The sequence below is a fragment of the Rattus norvegicus genome, chromosome 14 (assembly GCF_021556685.1).
Source record: "Rattus norvegicus strain SHRSP/BbbUtx chromosome 14, alternate assembly SHRSP_T2T, whole genome shotgun sequence".
In the NCBI taxonomy this organism is placed as follows: Eukaryota; Metazoa; Chordata; class Mammalia; order Rodentia; family Muridae; genus Rattus; species Rattus norvegicus.
The window spans coordinates 35,864,765-35,892,521 of record NC_141547.1 but is presented as its reverse complement, the minus strand read 5'-3'; the positions used below and the strand labels follow the sequence as shown (position 1 = coordinate 35,892,521).

Genomic DNA, 27,757 nt, shown 5'->3' with positions numbered 1-27,757 from the left:
TAGATGTTCCTCCACAGAAGAATGGACTAAAAAACAGTACATTTACACAATAGAGTATTACTCAGTTGTTAAAAACAATGACATCATGAAATGTACAGGCACATGGATGGACCTAGAAAAGAAATCATCCTGAGTGAGGTGATCCAGACCCAGAAAGATACATACAATATGTACTCACTTACATGTAGATATTAGCCATTAACTAAGTGATAACCAAGCTACAGTCCACAGACCCGGAGAGGTTAGGTATACAGAAAGGGATGGGGGTGGGGCATGGATGTCCTTGGGAGTGGGAAATAGAATGGATTGTATGGGAGGAGTAGGTTACATTGGAACAAGACCAAGAGGATCAGGTGGAGAGGAGATGGGGTTGAGGGAGGGAGTGCAGGGAGAGACAGCTAGAATACTGCTTGGTGACCAGAACCAAAGACCAGATAGCCCAGAAACTTAGGGTAAAGCCACATACTACCAGTTCAAAACAATTAACAATAAAAGGACTCTAATGATATTCTGCTTTTCTCATAGGTCAGGGCCTTGTTCAGCCAGCATCAGAGATTCCTCCTGATACAGATGGGAACAAATACAGAGACCCACCCACAGCCAGACATTACACAGAGAAGGAGACCTTGAAGCACACAGCTCTACGTGGGATATCTGTATCCAGTCTCTTTCCTCAGAGCTCAGGGAACCCCACAGAGGAGGAGACAGAAAGAGTGTAAGAGCCAAGGGAACGGCACCTACCAGGAGATCATGGCCCCTGAACCAACTGAGCAAAGGCCCTATGAGCTCACAGGACTAAAGCAGCAAGCACAGGGCTGTGGGGTCAGCTCCAGGTCCTCTGCATAGATATTATAGCGTTCATGGGACTCCTGAGTGTGTGAACATGTGGACTCTTGTGCTTTCCCGTGAGGCCCTTCTCCTTCTGCTGGGTTTGCCTCATCTGACTTCCATGTAACAGCGTTTGTTTGTCTTATTCTATTTTCCTTTGTCATGTCTGGCTGTTATCTCTTAGAAGCCTGTTCTTTTCTAATGAGAGACAGAAAGGGGTGGATCTGGAAGGAGGAGGGAGGCAGGAACTGGCAAGACGAAACAGAAATTAGGATATACTTTAAAAAAAAAACACATCAAAGAAAAGCCACTAGCAGCACAGAGTGAAAACACGAAGTGCGCTCCCTTACAACCACCCTGCAGGGAGGGACAGTATATGAATAATAGCTCCTACCAAGTTCCCTGTAATCAGACTTGTATTTTACACAGTGTTCTTCTTCTCATGGGGTTTCTCAAGCACTTGGAATAATAAAAATCAATTTCCCACTAGGACTGTCCAATAAACTAAGAGTTGTCCTGAAACTCGATATGTAGACCAGGCTATGTTAGAACTCACAGAGATCATCCTACCTCTGCCTCAGGTACTGGTATTAAAGGGCTCGGATCTAGGCCTCCTTGTTCATATGTAGCAGATGTGCAGTTTGACCTTCATATGGGTCATGAACTGGAGTGGGAGCTGTCCCAAGGGCTGTTGCCTGTACATGGGATACGGTCTTCTAGCTGGGCTGCCTTGTCTGGCCTCAGTGGGAGAGGAAGCACATAACCTTACAGAGACTTGAAATGCCAGGGTTGGGAGGGATACCCAGAGGACCCCCCACTTGCCCATAGGAGAGAACGGGATAGGAGAGAGGGGAACGACTATGAGAAGGGGTGACCAGGAAGGGGTATTGAGCATTAAGTTGGATGTAAAGTGAATACGTAAAAAAAAAAAAAAAAAAAAAAAAAAAAAAAAAAAAAAAAAAAAAAGAGTGTGCCACCACACTTTGATAAACTAAGATTTAACTGTGACTGTTGATTGTTTCATTTGCTTAAAGTCACATCTGGACACCTTCTTGTGGCCTCCTCATTTGGACAGTAAGTCACATCTGGACACCTTCTTGTGGACACATTTGGACAGAAGACATCTTTCAGAAAGAACCAGAGGACAGTTGCTATGATGACACGAGTTCTCGTAGATTACTCTGTCTCACTTATACCAAGGACGAACTATCAGAACCGAAGGTGGGCTCTGGATTTCCCTGATACCAGATAGCATTAGAAATAGAAATTTCGCCAAGATATGTTCAAAGGGTGCGTTGGTTCAGATTTTCAACAGTCTTTAAAACTAGAATGCAAAAACTTAGACCTCACAATAATCAAAAGAGTTTATTAAATAACATACGGCAAGATTATAAAAGACATTTCCAGAATGTTCACATAGGTTTCCAAAGCTATGTTTTCTATAAACATTTATACAGGCCCAAACATGAAACTGTTGGGAAGGTTTCTTTACTCCATGAGTTGGCAGAACCTATTTTTCCCCCTCTCTGCATGGACCACTCCAAACAGAAATGTCAGTGCCCAAGAAAGAAGTCGCCTTAGCCTTATGAAGAATCAGGGGTCTGTGTCACTCTAAGAGTCGTGAGGGTGCCTATCATGAGCAAGCCATCTGGAAGGCTGAAGTGGAGTGTGTGAGAGGAGTGCAGTTCAGAAGTCTCTCTCACGGCAGTACAAAGACTACCATCAGAGCATTTTGCATTGAAATCAGTGTGACAAGCCAGTGACCCTTGCTCCTTTGCCAAGAGTCAACAATTCTCGTGGAGATACTCCCCATCAGTGACGCCCATGATTCCACCTTGTGACAGTTTTACAAGATGACCCTGTGGGCTGGTGTTCCGTTTTAGATCACCAGGTTTCCGCGATCTCTGCGAGAACCTGAAGCAACTCAGCAAATGTCGGACGGCCTTTAGGGCTCTGGAGAACAGAGAGAGAGAGAAAGAGAGAGAGAGACGATCAGCTCGGCCTGCTTCTCACTCAGACACCAGCTGTGGAACTTGCAGAGATCCTCAACCCATCCCGGTTCTGCACAAACTGAAGAGCACCAGGCTCTGGCTGACACACAGTGGCACGGTGTCCATGTGAGGAAGCATGGTTGAGCATGGACGAGTATAGCGCAACGGCACGGATAAAACAGCCAGAGTTGTAAACGTAACTTACCAGTGGCTATGTAAATAAATGTAAAAGGAATACATATTTCAACTTGGCTCTCCAATTACACTAGCCACTCCTCAAATCCTCTGTAGCCAGAGGTGCCTAGTGCATGGACAGAGAACGTGTAGAATCTGTGTAGAATGTATGCAGACTACAGAAATTTCTTCTGGAAAATGACAGGGATTTGAAGTGTGAGGTCCCCAATTCCATATCAGTACTGGTTTACCATACTGGTCCCCTCTAGCAGGAAGGGCTTCACATAAAAAGCAAAAGGCACATCTCCATGTCTCCTCCAGGGATCCTGTAGATCCTGGAGCACAGTCAACCGTACCTTTGACCTCGGAAGCAGAGATCAGAGCACTTTCCCCTGTTTTACTTTGCAATGTGCTTTGGCTCTGTCTGCCTGGGGAAGACATGACCCTGTTGTCATCGCTGGAACCTGCAGGAGTTAGAGCTACCCACTGCGATGGGATGAAAGGGGTGGGGGTGGGGGGAAGCAGGTGGCAGACACTGTGAGAGGATCCTGATCCTTGATGAGGATCCAGGAATAAATCATGGACCTTTCTGGAAGGGTCCAGCTCAACAGGCAGAATCTGCCATGTTTATCAACAATCTTTTTTAAAAATAGTAAATTCACATTATTCCAATTATCTCACAATCAAAAACAGGCAGTCTAAGGAAGCCATTCAAACAAATATTTACCTAGCCCCAAATTATACCCATCAGCGAACTTCTATACAGTTAGATTGGCCATCCTTGGGCCTCAGGACTTCACTTAGGCTATTAGACTTCCACGATTAATTACATTTTATTCACTTACCCTCTGCAATGAAATCGAGATCGCTATGGGCAGAGTTGAAACTAGTAGCTTGTATCTCAATGTGCATGCGTGTTCTGTTTGCCTGCAGTTTGAGACGGTTCCTTCTGTGATCTTCCTGTTTACCCTTCTTCCTCTCAGCTCACAAATAATACACAAGATGGCCATGTTCTGTGCACACGTGCACGCTTACTAATGATCCTTGACTTAGGACACAGTCATCTCCCAATAAACCCATTCTAAGCTTAAAACATCATAAGCTAAAGGTGCATTGGTGCAAGTACTCTACCAGAAAGCACAGCTTAGTGACATCCACAGCAATCATTTATCCAATCTTGTGAGCTGTGGCTGCCTGAAAGATGGGCTCCTTCCCAGCATCTCAGTAGAGGCTCCTACTTCATATCAACATTAGATGCTTGAAACATGGCATTGTAAAGTTGGAAAAATTCTAAGTCAAAACCATGGAAGCCACCATCTGCATGGCCTAAGCCATTTACATTGTGATGGGAACTAATATAGTGTGTGGCTACTAGCGACTTACTGGACAATTCTTTGGACTTTCAAGATTCCTTGTAGAACAGCTAACCATGACTATTTCCCTATTGATCTATTCCCATTGATCTTCCCAGATGCAATGCCTCTCTGAAATATGAACAGTCCCACCACTCTTGAAATACTGGTTTTCCCAGTGTTTGTGGATTGGGAATCAAATGATGCATGTGAGTTTGTTTGTGTTTCAGGCCATAGGAGACCCCACCACTACCACCACCAAGCTGTGATTTTTCTGGGGTAAGCCTGCTAACTACAGAGCAGAGGTCTCAAAAACCACAGACTGATAAGAGCGGAATGGCTGTTGAATGGATGCCCAGAAAAGAAGGGGTGGGAGGTGGGGTGGGGAAGAGACAGAAACCTACCCCTCTGGCTTCATTTTTCATCTTGGCATTTCAACAAAAAGAGCAACTCCTAAGTGATGGTTTCCCAAGTGCTAGCTCCCAGCACAGCCTGCCTTCAGTTTCTATTCTGGTTTAATCTCTCTATCAGGAGTCTTAACCGGGGTGAGAGGAAACCCTTGAGTGTGGAGGTGAACAGAAGTAAAGTGCAATGAATAAAATGGCATCCTCCTTATTCTGTGGGGAAGGTCAACAAACCAGATTCTGTTCCCAGTTCCACCACCCAGTTCTTCAAGACAATAGATCATCTAATCAAGAGTCTTTAGAAACATCCAGTTTCTCTAAGAACCAATCCCAGACAGACAAGGCTTGGGAACGAGCTCCCAGATGAAAGTCCTTTGTGAGAAACAAAACAGACTTGAGACTGGGGTGGGGGCGCCATAAGAGAAGTGGTGGGCTGACTCTCAGGGTCATGATCAGAAAGCAGGCAGCAGGTACAGAGTCGGTAATAAGGGACACCTACCTCATGCCAGCAACTGTACATAACTCCGTATATGGACATGGGGGCCAGGTGAGGACGATAGAGCCGGAAACCTTTAGAAATGGCTTCCACCACTTGCAAATTGGACTTATTCTCAAAGGGCATTTTTCCTTCTGTAAAAACTTCCCACATTAAAACTCCTGCAAATAAAACATGTTAAAACAAGAGTCACTTGGAACCAAAACAACGGTTTCATTCAAGCTGCAAGATGTTAATCTCTTCCAGCCCCGGAAGCCAAGGGGCAAGGATCTCAAGAAGGCAAGGTGCAAATCCCAAAGGCCTTGAAAGTATAAAGTGAAAGGTGTGCGCTATTTTTTCTAATCCAGATGTTAAGCTCAAATTGTCAAGTTGGAAAGCAGATGAGCTTCTGCATAGCTAAACAAGGGAGTTTATTAAAAACACTGGAAACTCAGTGGTAACCCAGACCCTTTCCTCCAAGACTCTGTGATATGGGAGTTTTGGCTGAATTTGCCTTCTATGTCACCAGACTTCTTGTTATATGGCAGACGCTTGCTGGGGAAGGAAAGAACCAGAGAGCTGAGCTTCAAGGGGAGGTGCAGGACTCCAGTCGCCAAAGCAGTTAAAAGGAGATTTGCAAAGAGTGCTACATTGTGTTAAAAGTCAAACTAGCAAGAGTTGAAAAGAGAAGGCTGCTACCATATTAAATCTAACCACAGCAAATGTACTCACCGAATGACCAGACGTCAGACTTGCTACTGTACTTGTTGAAATGAAAAACTTCAGGTGGGGACCACTTGACTGGGAACTTAGCTCCAGAAGAACTGATATATTCATCGTCCAAAACGTACCTGTCCCCAAGGGATTCGAGCACACTGGGTTAACGGCCTCCGAGGCCTAATTACTTCAAACACCTTTCTCAGCTCTAATCTGCTAAAACAATGTTTTCCCCTAGAAAGGGCTTGTACACTGTGTCTTCTTGAAGACAGATGGTGAAATAGCTCTTTATTTCTTTCCTCCTCCAGAACCAGGTCTCCTTGGTTTCACTGGGTCCCTGAAAACTACAGTTCTACAGTCCCCAAACTTGGGACGTACTTATGGTCTTTAGAATCCTGTCTTAATTCTGCAACCCCGTGCTCTGACAGCAAAGGTAACGACAAGGTAGTGAATGGTAAGTGAAAAGCCATGTACATCATAAAACATGGATCCAAATTGATGCCACATTCTCTCTCATGTACGTATATTTTATGTGGCACAAAAAGGGGGGAAATAACAGTGTGCCATTATAATACTTCTGATATGAAAAATATCCAGTATGTTATAATGTATATTTTGTACAGATTAGGAATAACTTTCCTTAAAACTTCTATACAGGAACACCAAACCCATGGGGAAAGTGACAGCTGACTTTGGCCTCTTGCATATACAATAATGTTTTTAATAATGTTTTAATATGTTATTTATTATTGTTGTCTTCATGCTCCCACTTTAATCCCACATATTCTATCACATTTCACCTTTAACCCCTCCTCTGTAAAGACTGCCTAAGTGAAGTTGGAGAGATGGCTCAGTGGTTAAGAACTCTGGCTACTCTACCAGAGGACCAAGGTTCTGTTCCCAGCACCCACGTGGTGGCTCACAGCAGTCTCTAACTCCAGTTCCAGGTAATCTGATGCCCTCTTCTGGCCTCTGCAGGCACTGCAGGCATGTGGTACACCGACGTACATTCAGGGGAAGCCCCCCACATACAGAAAATAAAAGTAAATTCTGGAGAAAGAAATGTCTTAAAGACCGTCAAGCTGGGTGTACTGGTTGCACACCTTTAATTTCGGCACATGAGAGGCAGAAACAGGGTGGTTTCTGTGAGATCTTGGCCAGCCTGGTCTACATAGAGAGTTCCAGGACAGTCAGGGCTACATAAAGAGATACTGTTTCAAAAGAAAAGACTGTGTAAGAGGAAACAGAATGGGACTTAAAGGGTCTCTAGATTAGAGGGGAAAGCTAGATCTTCTAACAAGTGCTTGGGGACAGAACCCCGAGTGAGAAAGTTCTTGTCCCCACAGGAGGCTGGTGGGACTAAAGAGCAACACAGAACTGGTGTCCTCAACCTAAGTAAAGCCCCAGGAAAGGCAGAAAGATTCTGGAAAACAAATGGGTCTTATTGTGCCTTAGCAAAGCACACTTTCAAAGCCCCATGGAACTTTCTGGAGGAATCTGCTATGTAGACATTCAATAGCCACCTGTGCAAATGGCCAGGCAGAGTCGGTGTGGGAGGACAACGGCTACACAGATCTTGGTGTGCCACCTCCATGACTACCATGGCCCCATGGGACACTTAAAATTGGGGTGACTGAAGAATGCAGGAAAACATCTGAAATTCATTAGGGTTAAAGTTTTAGGGCTCTAACAGAAAGGAACACTTAAAATGTTTTTTACAAAAATTCTTGTGCATTCTTGGTTAGGTTTATTCCAGTGATGACTAAAACCAGCTTCCAAACGCGGTTATCCAGTGTCTGACGGGGACCAAATCAAACATACTTCTCCCTTTCTCTTTCAAAAAATACGCGTGCCTCATGAAAAAAATGCACTTACTTAATTGTACACATTTGAATGGACTGAGAAATTCCTGTTTCCATTCTTAAGACCTACCGTAGCTGTTTCTACAACAACCTGAGAGAGGACGACAAGAATAGGCCACAGCAAGCATCCCCCTTGGGTAAAGCTACCACCTGTCCTGAAATCCAAAGCGGTCGGAGCAACACAACCACGTGAACACTCAGCCCACACAGATACCTTCCCCACAGGGACGCTTTCCTCAGCAGGGAAAAGAGGTGACAGCAACTTCAGTTTGCAAGAATGAAAATAGGAAGACTTGGTTGGCGAAATGCCTTGGAGGGAAAAGGTGCTTAATACAAAGAATTCATGGGGTACAAGGGGAGAACTGAACCCCACAAATTGTACTCTGACCTTTACATGTGTGTGCATATCACACACACACACACACACACACACACACACACAAACATGTTTTTGTTTTTTTTAAAAACACAAAACTCCCTCTTACAAGTGGGCAAGAGAGACAGACAGATGTCACATACCTCGCCATCCCAAAGTCCGAGATCTTTACTACGCAGGCAGAACTGACCAAACAGTTCCTGGCAGCCTGTGGAAAGAAGAGAAGCATCAACCAGGGGTCCTTCTCCCACAAATGTCTACTTTCATTTTCCTTAGTTTCTTTACATCCCCTGTCTGTGTGAGCGGTCATGTAAATTTCATGGTGATGTCTGTTCCTGGTATATGTAATTTAATACTCTACTTGTACACCATGAGTTTTAATGATTCTTCATTATCACAAAAAGTTAAAATTGAACAGTAACAATTTTTAAATTTTAATCTTTTTCAACAAGTATCCTTAAAAATGTGAGGATTAGTTTAATAAATGATAAAAAGTACTTGGCATAAAACATCTTAGCTTTAGGGGTTGGGGATTTAGCTCAGTGGTAGAGCGCTTGCCTAGCAAGCGCAAGGCCCTGAGTTCGGTCCCCAGCTCCGAAAAAAAAAAAAAACCCAAACATCTTAGCTTTTTTATTTAAGTGATAAAAGTCTGACATATATGACAGATAAGACAGTTATATTGTATCTTTGGGCTCTCCATTGGGTAATAAGAATTAAGAAATTATATATTAAAATCTTCCTTTCAGTAAGTATAGCAATTCTTAGTAATAATTTTATATTTCTTTCTTACATTTATTTTTATTTTATGTTTATGGGTGTTTTGCCTGTGTAGGTCAAAAATAGGGTGTTGGATCCTCTGGAACTGAACTTACAGATAGTTCTGATCTGCCATGTGGCTTCTGGGAATCAAACCCAGGTCCTCTGGAAGAGTAGCAACTACCCTTAACCACTAAGCCATCTCTCCTGACCCTTCTACTTCATTTTTACCACAATGAATGAAACACGATGCAAGGTCAATCTGGCTGTAGTCGGAATAACTCGTTTTCAGCATCGTTCACAGAGGAAGTCCTCATCATGATCAGCCTCATGTAGATGTACTATTTGGAAGACCTGTTTTACTCTCAAGTGAATTTGAGGTTCAAAGTATCTGGTTACAAAAGCAACAAGCTTTAAAATGGTGATCCAGGGAAGCCAGTTTGGAAGGTACTAGAAAGTACCAGAAGCTATCTCAAATACAAACCACAAGAAAAGTCCCCAACAGGAAAAGCACCCACGTGGGCTAATGTATTTCACACACAATGCAGCAGATAAAGTAGAATGTAAAGAAAACTATCGATCGAGGGTGGGGATTAATCTAAGGGCAGGAGAACTCGTATGAAGCCACCTGGAGCAGACAGGGAACCACTAGGACTAGGGAACCACTGAGGTTTGATTCTATTTCTTAACAGGGAAAGAAACCTTCACGGTCAGGAAAGCAAATGAAGTGGATTGGAAACTGGACCCTTCCACTGAGAGCTGGGCCAATAGCTTCTTTGTGCTGGATACTGGGGAATGTGCAGGGAGGGTCACTAAACAGTGATCACCACCGATGGTGGCAGCAGCACTGTTGAGCCCTTGTGGACAGGGTACTTGTGCACACTGATTAATGCAGTCCTCCCAACAGACCCACAAGAAGGAGGTGATCTATGGAAAACCACTTTCCTACTTAACTGGATCTTTCAGGACCACGGAGCTAGTAAGAAAGGAGGGACAACCCCAAGCTGGGCTGTGGTGGCTTAAAACCTGGACTGCGCATAGATGCCTCCCTCTCATTCCCAGACATTCTGATTTAACTGGCCTGGTTATGATCTGGTTTTGAAGCTTTTACTTAAAGCTTCCAGGTGATACACACACACACACACACACACACACACACACACACACACACACACAGAGCAAAGTCGAAGTTTGAGAACCTTTCCCCTACAAGCCATGTTCTTTTTTTTTTTCTTTTCTTTTTTTTTTTTTTTTTTTTTTTTTTTTTGGAGCTGGGGACCGAACCCAGGGCCTTGCGCTTGCTAGGCAAGCGCTCTACCACTGAGCTAAATCCCCAACCCCACAAGCATGTTCTTAACACTGTTCTTATTGTTCGTGAGTACAGGCTTTGATCTCAAGGTGTTCTGGGTGCAGTATTCATGTAGAAATGGAAGTAATCGAAAATGCACCCATAAAGTCTCAGCCATATGTCTGCCCAAATGTAGGCTGAACAGGAATGACACCAATGGACTTACCAAAGTGGATGGGGGAATGCCCATGAGGCCTCAGCCCTACAAGCAAAGAACTGTGGGCACCTAAGGAATGCTGGGAGAGGGAGAGGTGCTCTTTCTCAGGGAAAAGCACACTAATTGGTTGTTCCATGCCAAAGGGTCAGCCTTAAAAACACACATACAAGTAACATATTGTTGTGTAACTTTCCATCCTGAAGGAAGTTCCTTAAACAGGAAGGTAAACAACTCAAAATAGCTTCAGGAAGTCCCTGAAACTGACCAGGTTCACTAGGCCCCTCCCTGCCAGAGTAAACAATAAAAGCTGAGAGTCCCTCTCAGTTAAAGCTGAGTGGCAAAGAAGACTTTGAGATCGTACCAGATGTGGGGGAAGAAGCAGAAACCAGATGAGCCCCTGGAAGAAGTTTAGATCAACCGAGGCACCTGGAAAGGCCACTCTCCAATCTGTTGAGCTGCCCACAGGCTGTGCAGTGTGCTCCAAGTTCCCAGCTTTGTGATCTCTCACCCATGCCGGAGTGGGCCTTGGTGATGCAGCTGTCTTTGAGCCATTTCTGCTCCTACAAGTAGCCCATACCCCTGTAACTAATTCCCCCCAAAAACTCATTGGTTCACCAGATTGGACTTGGGTGGTGTCCGTTCTTTGGTGCATTATGGATTCCCTACCTGGGGTGTAGCATCTCTGCAGGAAAAGTTTTGACACATGCCAGTTACATGATTGACAGGTTACATCTAGGAATATATATGTGTATACATATGCATATATACATGCAATAGCAATTAATGAAAAAGGAGGCCATGAATCTGAAGGAGAACAGGGAGTGGTATATGAGAAGGTTTGGAGAGAGGACAGGGAAGAAAGAAATGAAATTATATTATCTCAAAAATTTAAAAGAAAAACTATAAAAAGAAATCTAGGTAATTAGCTAGCGTATGAAACTAAGTAATAAAGCCAGGAGTGTTCTGAATTAAAGGCAAGATCAGTTGGTTTCCCACGGTATTCTGGAATTGGTATACCTACACCTCCAGCCTCACCCTGAGATCCTCTAGTCTCAAGCATGAGTGCTGTAACCTGATCACTCTGGGAAAAGAGAGCCCAAAAGCACAACACCATTTCTAAGAAGCCACGTCGGGAATTTGTACAGAATTCTCACGTTTTCCTTTGAGTTAAACAGTGTGAGTGCCTTGAACAATGCGCCTTGGTCTGGATGTGTCACTCGGGGTGCAGAAGCAAGGACACGGAGCGGGACAACTGGCATTTATTCCAGGGTAAGAGAGCACTTTTAAGTAGGCATGTTCTGAACATTACCCAACATTCACTACCAGGTTTGAAAACCCTTGGAACCCCACCAATCCATGAGCTCAAAATCCCACCAATCCTCGGCTTGCCCCAAACTCAGGACTTAAAAATCCCACCAATTTTCCACCCTGGTAAGCACCACCCTGGAAAACTTCACCCCCAAGAAACTCCCTATAAAGCCTGCCTCAGGCTCAGCACTCTGCTGCTTCCCTCCTGAGCAGAGGCAGCAACCCTCTTGTATCTTTCCCAGTACATCTCTTGGGTGAAGGTTGTTGCACTGAGTGACTTTATGGCATTCCTTGACTTCAGAGTGCAGGCTACCTTCCCCCCATCATGGTGACTACGGAGTTTGACATTGGTCGAAAGAAAGGTGAAAGGAAGGAAAAACAAGGAAAAGAAATAAGGGAATGAGGAAGAGAGGCGAGGAAAGATCGTTGTAGTTATTTGGTTCATTAGGTAGTTAATTAGTGAAAGACATTTTAGAGTAATTTCCTACATGGTTACAGCACTAAAGGACAATTAAAAATACAGTTTCAGGGTTGGAAGATGTAAGTCAGTGATAGCACGCAGGCTTAACATGTGCAAGGCCTTGGCTTTAAGCCCTAGCATTACAAAATAGATAAGAAAATTAATTAACCTTTCACAATAAAATGCATGTCTTAAAAAAATGCTCTAAAATGAAACCAAAGGCACATTCTTCAAAGTACCAAAGTCAATCCCCAGGCCCCTCAGAATTCAGGCGCATCCGGGAAGGCGATGCCTCAGACTTACCAGATCCCTGTGGATATAGCAGCTCTTCTCCAGGTACGCCATCCCTTCACATATGTCCTGGCACATGCTCAAAAGCAATGCCTTCGGAAGCTTGCCTTTTCTCTCCCTGAGATAGTCGAGCAGGCAGCCATTTTCCATGAACTCCGTCACTATGTAGAGGGGCTTCTGCTGTATGCACACCCCATAAAGTTGAACTAACCTCGAGTGTGACAGCTTCCTGTCGAAGAAAAAAAAAACCATACACACCTGTGAACTGGACTGCTCTTGAATTTTATATGTATTTTATTTTATAGATATAGGTATTTTTGTCTTGTGTATTATACACAAGCAACAGCACAGAGGCCAGAAGAGATATGTTGAACTGTAGTTACAAAGAGTTGTTAACCACCATATGGGTACTGGGATTCAACCTGGGTATTCTGTAAGAGCAGCTAATACTCAGAACAGCTGAACAGTCTCTCCAGCCACAATACTTACCTTTCTTAGCAATCCAGGCTTCAAACTGCCCCCCCTCCAAATATTATTCAATGTATATATAAATGCCTTTTAGGCCACCATGAAAAAAACTTTGAACTAATGCTTTTAATTTTACAAGATGTATCATAAGCAGTTCTGTTGGTCAGAGATGCTGTGAAAAGTACCTTAGAAATGTTCTTTTTATCAACCATAAAGGTAGACTGGGAGAGAAAGAGACAGAGACTGAGAGACAGGAGAGGGGGAGGGAGGTCTACATTAGACATACTTTGCTTATCTTTCAGGTTCATAAGCAAACTTCTAGTTGAGGAATGCAATTTGCATGTGTGCAGAATAATGTCAGGACGGCAAATCTCAGAATGAAACATTTTCAAGCCATGAGAAACCCAAGACCGGTCCCAGGTGCTGCAGGAGCCTCGACTTACTGTGCAGACATGGCAAGTCCAAGAACCACACCACACACAACCAGTCCCGCAATGGCACAGAAATGGCATCAAGAAACCCCGGTCACAAAGATACAAATCTCTTAAGGGGGTCGACCCCAAGTTCCTGAGGAACATGTGCTTTGCCAGGAAGTACAAGGAAAGGCCTGAAGAAGATGCAGGCCAACAATGCCAAGGCAGTGAGTGCATGAGCAGAGGCCATCAAGGCCCTTGTGAAGCCTCAGGCCATCAAGCCCAAGATGCCAAAGGGCTCCAGCTGCAAACTCAGCCGTCTGGCTTTCATCGCTCACCCCACGCTAGGGAAGACAATTTGAAGCTACATGGCCGAGGTTCGTAGGCTCTGCCAACCAAAGCCCAAGGTTCAAACCAAGGAAGAGGCCAAAGCTCCAGCTAAGGCCCAGGCTGCAGCTCCAGCTCAGGCTCCCAAGGGTGCCCAGGCCCCTGTGCAGACCCCATAGAAAAGGCTCCTGCCAGTGTGAAGACAGATGGACTGCTGTGACACACCTACCTACACACTATGTGCAGATGGCCAGTGTCCTATGCTGTTTTTACAAATAAACTTGAGACAAGAAAAAAAAAAAAAGAAAGAAAGAAAGAAACCCAAGACTGTGTAATGTCATGGGAAGTATTTGAGAACTGAAACATTACAAAGCATTCACTTAGTAGGGCAGCAGTCAAACTGTATCTGAATAAGACAGATGTCTACTAGAAGTAAGGGGAAAGCAGGTAAAGAAACCCTCCTATGTGATTCAGAGGAACAAATAGGACAGAAACTTCACACAGGCAGAGACGCATGTGAGTAGAAATGCGTGTTTCTGCTCCTGCATGCTACTTTCTCCACACACCGGTCCCAGGTTAGAAACATGCCACGACCCACGGTAGGACAAGTGGTAGAGGTTTTTAATTCTTTTAAAGTATTTTCAAAAATTTTTCAGCCCTCTTATAAGGTTCCCGAGCTCCTGTGTCTTCCCTTGGAAGAGCATCCTGAGACATGGGAGCTCAGGACATCTCCTGATACCCTTCTCTAACCCTTCTCTTCCCTTGGTAACAGAATCAAGTTTCATGGTTCTCAATATCATCTTTGGGGACTATTCTCAAATTCATGCCCTCTACCCTGCCCTCTCTCCTGAACTCTAGCCTCATGCATTTCCCTGACTACTTAGTCACCTTTAATCTTCTAGTAGGCTTCTCCAATTCAACACCAACACACACGAATGCGCACACACACACCCACCCATGCTTGCCTGCACCTGGAGCTCCCTGCACAACTCTTAGCCAGCTACACTAGAGAAAATCCTCTTAGCAATTACTGTTTTTATAACCCTGTGGAGGAGCATGTGACTCTTATAAATTCCTGGACTCCCGAATCATGTAAGTTTTATCAGCTTCGAAAGTCTTATGAGCAGCGGGGAACATTCTGGTCCCAGGAAATAGCTTTACTGGCTACAAATGTAAATACATCTATCACTTGTCCAACAGTGAGTCATGACACGTCTCTAAGCAGGGACCGATATGTGTGTCGAGAGAGTAACGTGACAGAAGGCAGGAACACACATTTCTACGCACACGTGTTGTCTCTGCCTGTGGGAAGGTTTTCTCCTACTCGCTCAACTGCTCATCTTCAGGAAGTGATTCCTGAGTTCCCAACCAGGGTTGTCTCATTCAAAAAGCCCCTCATCTCCTCATGTCCAGAAAAGATTGTGAGATGGTTTGAACTCGGAGTTGCACATCTCACATTCATTCTTTTCACTTTAATCCAATGCACACTGCTATCCTTCTGTCCTTGGGTAACAGAACTCCCTGATCAGAGAGCACAGGTCGGCCACAGGTGTACCAGGTATGTTGTAATGACAGCAACAACAATAACAACCCAACAGTGTCACTGGGAAGCTGGTGTCCCTGGACAATTGCTGTTTACTGTAACTCCACCCACTTTCATTCTCTTGTAAACAGGTAGGAGAAAGGATGCTTTGATAGGTCACTTGGAGTAAGAGCTTGAAAACTCCCAAAGTCCTAATTGCTCTGTCTCCATGGAGAATGGCTCTAGCTCATCGCTCCGGTTGCTACCTAGTTCTGTTCATTCTGTGTCCCTCTGGGGTAGAACGATGTGCTCTGCACAATAGAACAGTTGAAGTTAGGACATCTGTTTTTGTTCTATGCTGATGCATTGCTGTGCTTCTAAATAAACACTGAACAAATGTTTAGAGAACATTGATTTGAGCCTTCCTGGTCCAAGATCAGATTACAGTGACAAACCACAACCAATCTATTGGTTTGTGTGGGGACAAAGCACCACAGCTAAAGATCACTTATTCAGCACCTACCACCGAGCTGAGCATAATATACTTTCCCTGTCTTTCTCATTAACTGTTTCATTAACTCACACCTCGATCCAATGCCAGAGTACCATTATTTGCAGTTTTATAGGTGAGGACTCCAGAGACATGAGGGTGACATAGTTCATGCATGCCACACAACAGTTAAGTGATTTGCCTGGGTTACACAAATGGCTTGGGCAGAGCTGTGACCCAGGTGCAGGTGTATCTGATTCCAAAGTCCAGGTTCTGTCCGAGACTCCAAGGGGCGGGGCTGTGTGTACATGGGGTGGGGCCTCGTACTCACATCATCACCTTGGCTTCCTCAATGAAATCTTCTTCAGACATGGAGCCTTCATTGATGGCCTTGATGGCGACCCGGATACGTGCTCTCCACTCTCCTAAGTAGACTACCCCAAACTGACCACTTCCGATCTCCTTGACAAAAGTCAACTCAGACGGATCTATTTCCCACTTTTCTAGAAAGGCAAATGACTCATGTTAAAAATGAAGAAAGAATGGTTTAAAAAATTTTTTTTGAGAGAAGATAGGAATTATCCAGTCCTATCTCCTTGTTTTATGTAGATGTTAAAGATATACAGGAGAGAATCTATAACTTAATAGATAATCCAAGACATCAAAGGTTAAAGATTTGCTTACTTGGGGACAAGGCTATAAACATTGAGACTAACAGAACACTATATTAAACACACCTGTGGGTTGGGGATTTGGCTCAGTGGTAGAGCACTTGCCTAGCAAGCGCAAGGCCCTGGGTTCTGTCCCCAGCTCCGGAAAAAAACAAACAAACAAACAAACAAAACACCTGTATACTTTTCTAAACAAATTAGACATGGGACGCAAAACAGTGATGTTCCCAGCCTGGTTTTGTTATAGTGTTAAGGTTGGGGTATTTCCTCTTCCTGGGGCCACTTCCGCTTCCTGTTTTAGTTCCTCCTACTATTCTCATTCCACTGCTAAACACCCTTCCTGCCTTGCGTAGCCTCTTCTTAGGAGTGGGTCTAATCATCTACTATCCATGTCCATTGCCAGAATATTAGCCAATGTATACCTAAACGTGTTTGAGGTGAAATCTGTGTTGTTGTATATTTCTCATTTCTCATAAGCAAGCCAGGTAGTGGAGGTGGGGGAATGTTTTAAAAATGATCCCCTTGAAACTGTGAAAGCTTAACATTTTAGCACCTACTTTTTCTACAGCAACACCACCATCTGCTGGAAATTTAGGATAATGCACTTAGCAGAATTATTATTGAAGTAGTCCCCACTCCTGAAGTGAAATGCTGTTGTAAAAGTGACAGGAGAAACCGATTTATGACCTTGACAGTGGCATAGAATTTCTTAATAGAATATCATCACAGAGGAAAATATTAATAAATGACAATTCAATATTTTGTCTGCACATCCGCAGAGATGGTTAAGAGCCCTGGCCACCCCTGCAGAAGACCAGAGTTCAATCTCCAGCACCCACATGCTGGCTCAAAACCATCCTTAGCTCCATTTCATTCAAGGGAACCCAGTTCCCTCCCTCTTCTGGCTTCTGCAGGCATCAAGCATGCATGAAGTCCTGTTACACACATGTAGACAAAACACTCAGACACATGAAATAAAGATAAGTCTTTAAAAGAATGTGTTAAGAACAAATCAACCAGAAAAGGCACAGAATCTAATTTTAAGGGCAAAGATGGTGAGAATTTGATCATAAAAGAGAATATTTAAATGACCACTATACCTATTAAAAGGTGGTCAAAATAACTAATCATGAGGGATCAAAATTAAACCATAAAGAAACACTGCCAGACACTTAACCAGAATGGCTAAAGGGAAGTTTGAGCACGGGGAAAGAGTAGAGCTAGCATTCCTATGCATTGTCGAGAGGGGTAGAACTTGGTATAGATTCCTTGGAAAATTGACTCTGCCTAGTAAATCTCAAACGTCGTGACGAGCCTCTGACTTAACCAAACTACTCTAAGCTATATGTTCAGTGGGGCATAAACGTACATTTATCATCTAAGCATAAACAAGAGCTTCTGTAACAATAGTGTTTATAAGAACAAAGCATGAGGGACAACCCTGATGGCTGTGCAAAGCAGGAAGTAATCCTAATTATGTAGCCCTGTGTCCCAATGAAAGTGAGCCGGCCACACCCAACACAGTAGATGCAATTCAAAGTGGTGAGAACAGGAAGAGGCCAGACACAAGAGTATGTAGTTGCTCATTTGATTACCTAAAGTGCTCAAAACTTGGTAAAAGCACACTATCCAATAGGTGTGGCTTACGCATTATTCTGTTCAAAGAAGTTGAACATTTTCTAAGAAATTAAAGAGCACAGTAGTCAACCACATTTCTAATTATGTAAGTCCTTACATACAGGAATGCTAGATGTACCCGGAACACCCTGAAGTCACCCTTCCAACATTCTTAAACTGAGACCTTGAACCATAGCTATTTTTATGCAATATAATTCTTGTTGTTTCTTTTTTTTTTTCCCCAGTATAATCTGAGTCCTACTAATGAGAGGAATTCAAGGGAACAGTATTTTCAACAAGTCAGAAAACCAAGATTTCCCTGATTGACATTTATTTTCAGGGACATGTAAATATCACACCTGCTAGAAAGTGATTTGAATCTGAGGACAGCAATTCTGTTTGAACAAAGGTAAAGAGGACTGTTCAACAGCTCTTTTAAGTAGGTTCTCGTGGAAAGCAATCACTTCCCAGCAGCCCTTGTAACCAGAAAACAGCAGCCTCAATATCCAGAGAATATAGTTACTTATCAAAATGGGAGGATGACAGGTCCTCATAAGGCATGGTGAAATGCGAAGTTAAACGCAAACATTGCTACTGACTTCACGTTGCCCTGGGAGATGAATTATTTAAACATCTCCAGCACGAGATTTACATCTTAAAAGGAAACGTATGCAGATAGACATTTCAAAGGAACTGAGAATTTAAAGAATCTTTGGGGTGGTTCCTGGATGGATGGATGGATGTCTTCCCTCAGTACATGTGTGTACTTTACCATAGCTAAAACCAGATGTGGCTGGTAAACAGCTGCCCAGGAGCCCAACAGGATAGCGGAGACGGGACATGAGACCTAAGGAGAAAGAAAAAGGAGCCTGTCAAACCTAGTTACTAGTTACTAGTCCTGTAACTAGTTACTAGTTACAGAAGGAGGTAGGTGTACTAAAAGGTAGCACTTGCCTTTCAATAATTAGGCATAACAATTGTTCTGTGGGTCATTATAGTTTTCTATTCTCCACTTAAAATCATCTTCATAGATACTGTACACAAAGTAAACAAAACGTTCTCTCACAAAATCTCAAAGTACACAGATGAATTACTATCACTTTGGCAAAAACTTGGCAAAACTTTCTTAGAATGTTTGGAAGCATGTATGTATTACATACACTGTACAAAAACTATAAATATTTTATTATAGCTTTTTCATACCAAGCATGTAGTTTATACATACTGAGGACTATAAAAAAGACCCCAAAATATTTCAGAGATTTTTGCTGTTATAAAATACACCATATTTTCTTGAACATGGGTTTGTATTACTCTCCCAAAGTTTCCTCTTATAGAATGGGATACTTGATCAAATTATTTGCAGAAGTGTTACAAAAATTCACTTAACTACCAAATTGAAATTGAACACTCTTTGAGACTAGGTTTTTGTGGGACTCTTTTGTTCTGTTTTGTTTTTGTCCAAGTTTGTTTGATACCAACATAGTAGAATGACTAAGACGTCATAGGACTGGGTCAAGATGAAAGAAATTGTAGACAACCGATTTGAACTGAAAGACTGCTTGCATCAGGTTCTATCCTGAGGCTAGGAGACAGTGATGAAGGAGATGCTGGCGGCCTCTGCTCTCAAGGACCCCACTTTCTACAGGAGTGGGAGATAAACCAGTGTGTGTACTCACCAGAAAAAGTTAATCATGAACAAGACAGAGTGGATGAATTGCAGCAATGGGAGAATGGGTGGTCTTTCAGACAAGGTGACAGCTAGGGTGACAGTGGCTGACAGGGAGCCATCCACAAAGATCAAGAGGGAAAGCCCAGGCAGGTGAATAGTACGAGCAAAGGCTAGGAGACAGAGATGAGTCTAGCTATTAGAAAAACATAGGGTATTAAGACCTAATGCACAGGATTCTCTTCTAGGTAAATCCCAAAGACCTCAGCTGATCCAAAGACAGCGATTCCTGAGATGATGAGTCCTTCTCCAGGAAGCTCTCCCTCAGTGAGGAAATACAAGAAGAAGAGACAGAGCACTCGAATGTAAAAAGGAGTAAAAGTTATGTGAAGATGCACACAGCCTAGCTGGGGCACGGACAAAGAACACCAAGCACATGTGTGTCTTTTGGAGTCTTTTGGGAAGAATGACATCTGCCAAAATGGGAGTTAACCCCTGAGAAACTCAAAAGGACTTTGTAGGCATGAGGTGATAGAGAGGGGTGTGAACTATGGAGGTGGGTACTAGAACAAAGAGCAGCAGGTAGGAAGAGGAAAACTCATCCTCCAGAAGGGGGTACTGTTCTGGTTGTGATGGTTCTCGTAAGCTGTGTCAGGAGACATTGCATTTTACAGCAAAGTGGGGGAAACAGAGATGGAGGGAAAGAGACTGGGGGAGGGTCAGTCTCAAACAAGAAAGTGAAATTTCATATCACCATTCTTGTTAGCTCACTGGTAGTAGCATAGAGGTAGACTGAAGGATTGAGTTTTGGAACATTGAGAATGTGAAGAAACTGCTAGAAATCATCCATGGGACCAATGAGAGCAGTCCTCAGTCCTGATACCAGGGAAAACCGGGGCTCTGGGTGCACATGTTTAGGATAGGAAATTACTTCATTTGTAATTAATCAAGAATATTTAAGTAGTCAACAGTTTATCGTTTCTACCTCTTGGTGGGGGCACATCTGTCATCATTTTGTAACCTCACAACATAAATTCTCTTCCTTAAATGTTTTCTTTAAAGGAAGCAGAAGAAGGAGTGTAGAGAAAGCCAACTCAGGACTAGCCTGCTGCTGTATCTCCAGCCCAGATCTTGGCCTCCTGCCCTCTCTCCTGCACTTCCCCTAACCAAGTCTCCTCTGATCCTTGGAAATCCACACGGATTCTTCCCATAAGAGGACACAGATGTCCTGGGATTTGTTCTCAGTGTAGAGAACCAGTGTCACAGGAAATGTTTTTTGTTTTGTTTTTGGTCAATACACAACTTTTCATGAATGAAATCTTCAAAAGAAAGTTACAATGGGGCAGTGCCTAGATCTATGATACTGAGTTAAAGACAACACACACACACACCTAGCCTGGCTCCAACTGGCCTGGCCCAGATCGGTTCCAGGTTGAAGACTAGAGATGTGTCATTGTCATAGACATTTCTGAGACTCCTTTGTCTTTCCACAAATGATAGCTTTGTATAAGGAGAGATGGGTGAGTGAGAGCCAAGGAGAGGGTTCAATAGTCTGGAATATTTACGTCAAAGTGTAAGAGCGAAAGCCTGGGTTCTTTATAAATTTTGTGTTTTCTCAAAACAAGAAAGAATAGAGGATGAGGAGCTTAAAGATAATTTCATGTTGTAATTACCTAAACAAAAGAGATTTAGAGATTTGAAACTGTATTTCACTTAGCTCTCTGTAAACTTCCAGAATAAATACATAACTAAGTCTCCCTGGCTCCTCTGTCATCCACCACCTTTAATCTGGTAGAAATCAAAAACTGTGATGCAAGTCTTGCTCCTTAACTACAGGGGTATGGAGGACATATCAATGAGAACAACCATTGCCCAAGGAGGATTGGATTTCAAGCTCCGGATGTCCATGGCTCTTTGCTTGTTGGATTTCTGAGACCACACATGCCTTCCCTGTCAAGGGAATGAACCCCAGCCCTTCCCACCAGACCTAACTCCTCACTTACCAGCTGCATTGTACTGGTGATACTGGATCAACTCGGGAACCGAGGGAAAGAGGTGTCTTTCGGTGACGTACCATTGTCCTGAGTCATTCTTTTTAATCTGATAATGTTTTATTGAAGACTGTGTATGCCTAGAATCAATAAAATGTCAGTTGCTAGAGAAGCAAAAGACTGCTTTAGAATTAAACCTGTGTGTCGAGCGGGGCGACTCGGATGCTCAAGTTCTCTTTCTGACAACACTACTTGCTAATGAGAAGATGGGTGGGCTCGACAAACACCTGATCATCCCTCAACTGTCTTACTGGTACCTCCTCTTCGACATAACGTTAGGAGACAAGCCTCATGCCCAATAAAGCAATGCTCATGAAGAAGTGCTTATAGATACTTATTGAATGTTATCAAGTCTGAGGTAAGGAAAGCAAGGCCCATATACAGAACATGGCTGAGCAGGTAACAGCGTTGGGCAGCTAGTGCTTCATTATGAACCTGCAGACAAACTGACCTATTCATCCCTCACTAAGGGAGGAATGGGACATTTCTGAGATGCTGCCTCTCAGATACCTCTAGCCCTATCACAAGTTCCCCTAGTCACAGGTCTATAGGCATAGAAAGCTTGTGGGGCTCAGGAGCCCAGTGTGTAGCCAAGCCCAAAGGAGACTAAGGTGTCTGTAGGCCAGGCCAACAGTGTCAGCCATGACTAATGTGACGGAGAGGGTTCCCTGGGAGAGGGAGGAACAGGAAAGCTTTGTAATAGGTTTAACATGTTATGTTTCACATAATAGATGCATGAGAGACACAGTGTGACTGGGTAGTTGTCCCAGTTTCTACACTAGCAGTCTCCTCCCTAGGGTGAGCTCTTTCTCATAGTCCTTATGAGATGGTATAGCTACAAATCAAAATTGTCCCAAGGATTAGTTCTAAAGTAATCAAAACCACAAATGCTTACTTACCTTCTAGCTCTTGTAAACACAGAGATTGTGTAAGACCCCAAATGTCTCGAATCTCTCACGATAAATGCACCTTCTTTAGCCTGCACGAATGAAATGTATCCGTTATATGAGTATATTCCTTCTTAGAAAAACAAGCTTTGATCTTGCTGATGAAAAACAAGCCTAGACAGGTTTACTGTAAGTGGCTCCTATGAATAAGGGGCTCCTATACTCTTAGTATTGGAGAGTGAGATTGCCTTCACAAGTGTGCGCTACCTTCTCTCTCTTACAGATTTAGACATAATATGCCTAGGAGAAGGCAAGTTAGATAAGAAGTGCATCATGTATGCGTGTTTTAAACCATTATCCTTGAATTTTTTTTTCAGAAAAAGTCCTGATTTTGACAACCTTTTACCTAGCACTTAGTGGTTTTTGTTGTTGATTGGAATAACATGAAAATCACTGATCCTTAGAGAAAACTCTGAGACAGACGGCCAAGGCTGTATGTTAGAAGAGGCGGGTGAAGGATGCGGGGAGAAATGTTTCTGGAAAGGCAGAGAGAGTAGGACAAGAAGTCAAAGTTCACTGGAAATAACACATGCTGGGATCCTGGGAGTTGCAAATGGGTGTGGGATGTGGGATATATGAAGGGAGGGATGGTCATGCTGTCCCAAGGATGGGACACGCTAACACTTTCAATGCTCCGTTAAGAATTAGGTCCCTAGGGGCTGGGGATTTAGCTCAGTGGTAGAGCGCTTACCTAGGAAGCGCAAGGCCCTGGGTTCGGTCCCCAGCTCTGAAAAAAAGAACCAAAAAAAAAAAAAAAAAAAAACAAGAACTAGGTCCCTGTGGACAGACTTTGAAGAAACTGCAAGAAAGCTGTAAATTGCTTTCTGATCATTTTGACAGCTTTGTTTGTTGTTACACAGCTTTCCTCCTTTATTGGGTGTGTTTCTTTATGCTCCTGAAGGCAGAATAGCAGTAGGATCTCTTACCAAGCCCACAGAGCAGTGATTCTCAACCTTCCTAATGCTGTGGTTCATTAATATCATGTCATGTCCTCATGTCATGGAGGCCCCAACCCTAAAATTATTTCATTGCTACTTTATAACTGTAAATTTGCTACTGTCATGAATCATAAATATCTGATATGCATGATATCTGACATATGACCCCCCAAAGGGGTCACAACCCACAGTGCCTTACAAGATTCAGCTTAGGATGTACTGCAGCACTCATGTTATGTGTGGGACCAGAACAGTGTGGCCAACCCCTCACAGCGCACTTAAGATACTAAATGCAGTCTCCTCCCACACTTGCACAAAGACATTAGAGTCAGTCCCCAATAGAAGTCTCTCCAAGGCATTGCAAATGACAAAAGCCAGCCTTTTTTAAAATTCCTATGATGTATAAGTGATGCATTATACACCCAAGGGGAACACAAGATGTAAACAACCAAAGTGTCACAAGAGAAGTCGCATGTGTGCTTTACATGTCTGTTATAGTAGGTATGCACATCAACAATAGAATATGTGCACAACAAAATTGTACGTTGGGTGGTCTCTGCTTATAAAAAGAAGGAACACCACCAAATACAGAACTAGAAATCCCCAACAAGCCTCCAAGTACAATATCCCCAGCAGCACCAGATTTCACATTTCTTTTATCTAACTCAAGGAAACCAAATTATAAACGAGAGGCTGGAGAGACAACTTAGCGGTCAAGAATACTTGTTGTCCCTCCAGAGGACTGGAGTTCAATTCCCAGCAGCCACCTTGGGCAGCTTATAAACCACCTATAACTTCAGCTCCACTAGATATGACACATTCCTCTGGCCTTCACAGACACCTCACACGTGTCACGCAGTCACATATGCACACATACACATAGGCAAATAAATAACTTAAATCCTTTAAATATAAACTACAATTAAGATATCTAAAATCACAAGGAAGCATCCTGCACGAGAGACTCTGCCATGCAGTCCAAATGGCGCTCAGAAATAAACCTGTGCTCGTATTACTTACATGGGTGCTGTACAGGAACAGCCCAGGTAAGATTGTCTGCGGGTGAGTGTGTCAGTAGGGGTTGTCTTGATTGCCTCAATGATGCGGACAGCCCCACGGCCTGGGGAGGAGGTTCTGGGCTGTACAAGAAAGCTAGGTACTCATGGCCCTGAATATAAACCATCAAGCAGTGCCCTCCACGGTGTCTGCTTCAAGCTCCTGTTTGAGTTACCACCCTAAGTCTTGGAGTTAGAATCGGGATTGTAAAATAAACCCAGGTGTCTGAGTTAAGGGTTATTGCTCTTGTAATGAAACATGACAGCCAAAAGTAACTTGAGAAGGAAAGGGTTTTATCCAGAGTCATAAGTCCATTGAGGGAAACCAAGGCAGAAACTCAAACTGTGTGGGAACCTGGAGGCAGGAGCTGAAGTAGAGACCATGGAGGGCACTGCTCACTGCCTTGCTCAGCCTGCTTTCTTACAAGCCCAGGGATGGCACCACCCACAATGAGGTGGGCCCTCTCCCATCAATCAGTAATTAAGGAAATGTCCTACAGGCTTGCCTAACTCCAGATCTTATGAAGGCATTTTCCTAGTTGAAACTCCCTTCTACCAGACAACTTTAATTTATGTCAAACCGACATAAAACTAACCAGCACACCAGATAGAGCTAAAGAAGAAAACTGATAAATATCAAAGTAGAAGATAATAAATTACAAAGGTGAAAATATGATACAACCAGTAATTCAGTTCAAAATCTGGTTGTTCAAGGAAAATTACAGATAAGTTAGTTAACCTAGTCAATAACTAATTGTGAAAATTATCAAAAAGTATATCCCAAGAGGAATAGGTCAATGACCTACAAAAAAAAATCTTCGTTTGCCTGTAACAAATTTTAAAACTTGAATGCAATGGATAGTTAACAAAGCAGCTTATCAAGATGGAATCCAATTAAGCTAAAAATCCTAATGCGTCCGTGGATTAGAACAATGGGCCCAATTCTTAAAACACGGCCTTAGAAAGCACCATAGTCACATGCTGGAAAATACTAACCTTGAAAGGACAAGCTAGTATAACGACTGAGCGATCCCAAAGCAAGGGAACCAACGATAAACTTCAGACGCTGTGTGTGTAAGGTCACCATGGCATCGGTGCCCACAACCTGCCCAGGCTGTGCGAAAGAAAAGCCCCTGAGCAGCCTCATTTCACAACACATATTAAAGAGAGTGTTCGTAGGTCGGATCTAGTAGCATCGAAGCCCACGTGTACCACAGCACACGATTTCTAGTGCCAGATCGCTTCCCTAGTGTAATCTCCTCATTGGGCACAACCCCAGGAAGGTTTGTTTTCAATGTGCTGTGCTGATCCTGAGAGTGAGGAAAGTTAACCCCACCAGAGAAAGCCTCTGTATTTAAAATAGTTTATGAACACACACACACACATACACACACACACACACACACACACACACACACACACACACACACCTTGTGTCGTTCCTGATCTTAGTGGACATGTTTTGAGTTTTTCCCTCCATTTAACTTGATGGTGGTCATAGGTTTGCCATAAACAGGCTGCCAATTGAAGATAAGTTGAATAATACAGATGTAATTCAAAATATCCACTCTTTATCGATATGAATGTGGCAACACCAGTGAGTGCAGAAGAGGAAGGTATTTGGTAAATAAGTAACCACTCCCCCCGACTCACTGCAACAGGAAACCTTAGGAATGAACAAAAGGTGCCAGTTTACCCAATAAAACCACTAGCTTCATCCAGAAAACATGAGGAGTTTCTCTTGTAACCTTGGAGTGGAGAAGGCAGTTCTATCTTGTTATAATTTATCAATCTTTACAAAAATGTGTCAATGAATTCAAACATGCAAAAACTCAAATACCTTCTTCATGCCAGAAAACCACTGAAAAATCAAAAACATATAGGAAATATAGTCACATGCCACCAGGATTAGTTTCCTCAGTTATAGCTACATAGATTCTGTAGATTCTGAGAAAGGCATAAAAAAACCTAGTAGAAAGCCACGCAAAGAATATGAACAGATTACAACAAAGAAAATCAAACATGTAAAATACAATGTATGAAAAGCACTTGACATCCCTAGGCTGAGAGACTGCAAATCAAGTTCTCAGTAAGATGAGGCATCAGGGAAGGATCCAGATGTTGCCCGTGAAACGCTGCCTAGAAAGAGTGTGAGAAACAGATGCTCCTGTATTTCCAATGGATACCTAGACTCTTGTAATTCCTCACCTCTCCTACAGAGGGCGCGTTGAGGTCTACCGAGGTCAGAAATGCATATTCCCTTTGGCCCTAGATTTCCACTTTGGAGATTTTGTCTATGAAGACTCATAAATAGAAAAAAGATGTGTGGGAGGAGAGAGTAGAAGGCAGCATTGTTTAATAGAAAGGAGAGTACACCTCACTTTCCATAATGAACCATTCGTTGACTTACAAATTGTGATATATCTAAACTAGGGAACGATCCGCAGATATAGAGTGAATGAAATACTCTTGTGTACTGATGTGGGAAGACTCAGTAGGAAAGACAAAAGGACTGTGTAGAAGAGTAGACAAAAGGGGCTGAGGAGATGGGTCAGGGGGTAAAGCGTTTACTGTGTAAGCAGGAGGATCCAAGTTTGAATCCCCAGCTGGTCATGTGTGGCAGCCTGCCTGTAATCCCGACACTTGAGAGACAGAAGCAGAGAATTCCTGAAAGAGTCTGGCTAGCTCGACTAAAAAAACCAGCAAACTCTGGGTTCAAGTGAAGGACCCTACCTAATGTAATATGAAGAGCAGGCAAGCAAAAATGATCCCAGATATCAGCCTCTGGCCTACACACACACACACACACACACACACACACACACACACACACACCACAACACACACACCACAACACACACACACCACAACACACACACTCACATACACACACACATGCACACACACACACACTCACACACACACACATGCACACACACACTCACATACACATACACTCACACACACTCACATGCACACACACTCACATACACATACACTCACACACACTCACATACACACACACATGCACAAACACACACTCACATGCACACACTCACATATACATACACTCACACACACACTCACATG

General features: G+C 43.3%; 1 protein-coding gene across 3 annotated transcripts in view; it reads right to left on the bottom strand.

Moving 5' to 3' along the window:
- Positions 1-2,173: 2,173 nt before the first annotated feature.
- The window catches only part of Txk (TXK tyrosine kinase), a 56,423-nt gene continuing 30,839 nt past the window's right edge, over positions 2,174-27,757 (bottom strand). Inside the window, exons 7-15 of one of the 3 annotated variants that reach the window (XM_087582993.1) lie at positions 22,627-22,706; positions 21,680-21,807; positions 18,780-18,854; positions 16,051-16,222; positions 12,512-12,728; positions 8,323-8,387; positions 5,957-6,075; positions 5,249-5,406; positions 2,174-2,781 (exon numbers count right to left, since the gene is read on the bottom strand). In XM_087582993.1, the coding sequence (XP_087439119.1) occupies positions 2,713-2,781; positions 5,249-5,406; positions 5,957-6,075; positions 8,323-8,387; positions 12,512-12,728; positions 16,051-16,222; positions 18,780-18,854; positions 21,680-21,807; positions 22,627-22,706 (1,083 nt within the window). In that variant the 3' untranslated portion in view covers positions 2,174-2,712. 3 annotated transcript variants of the gene reach the window in all.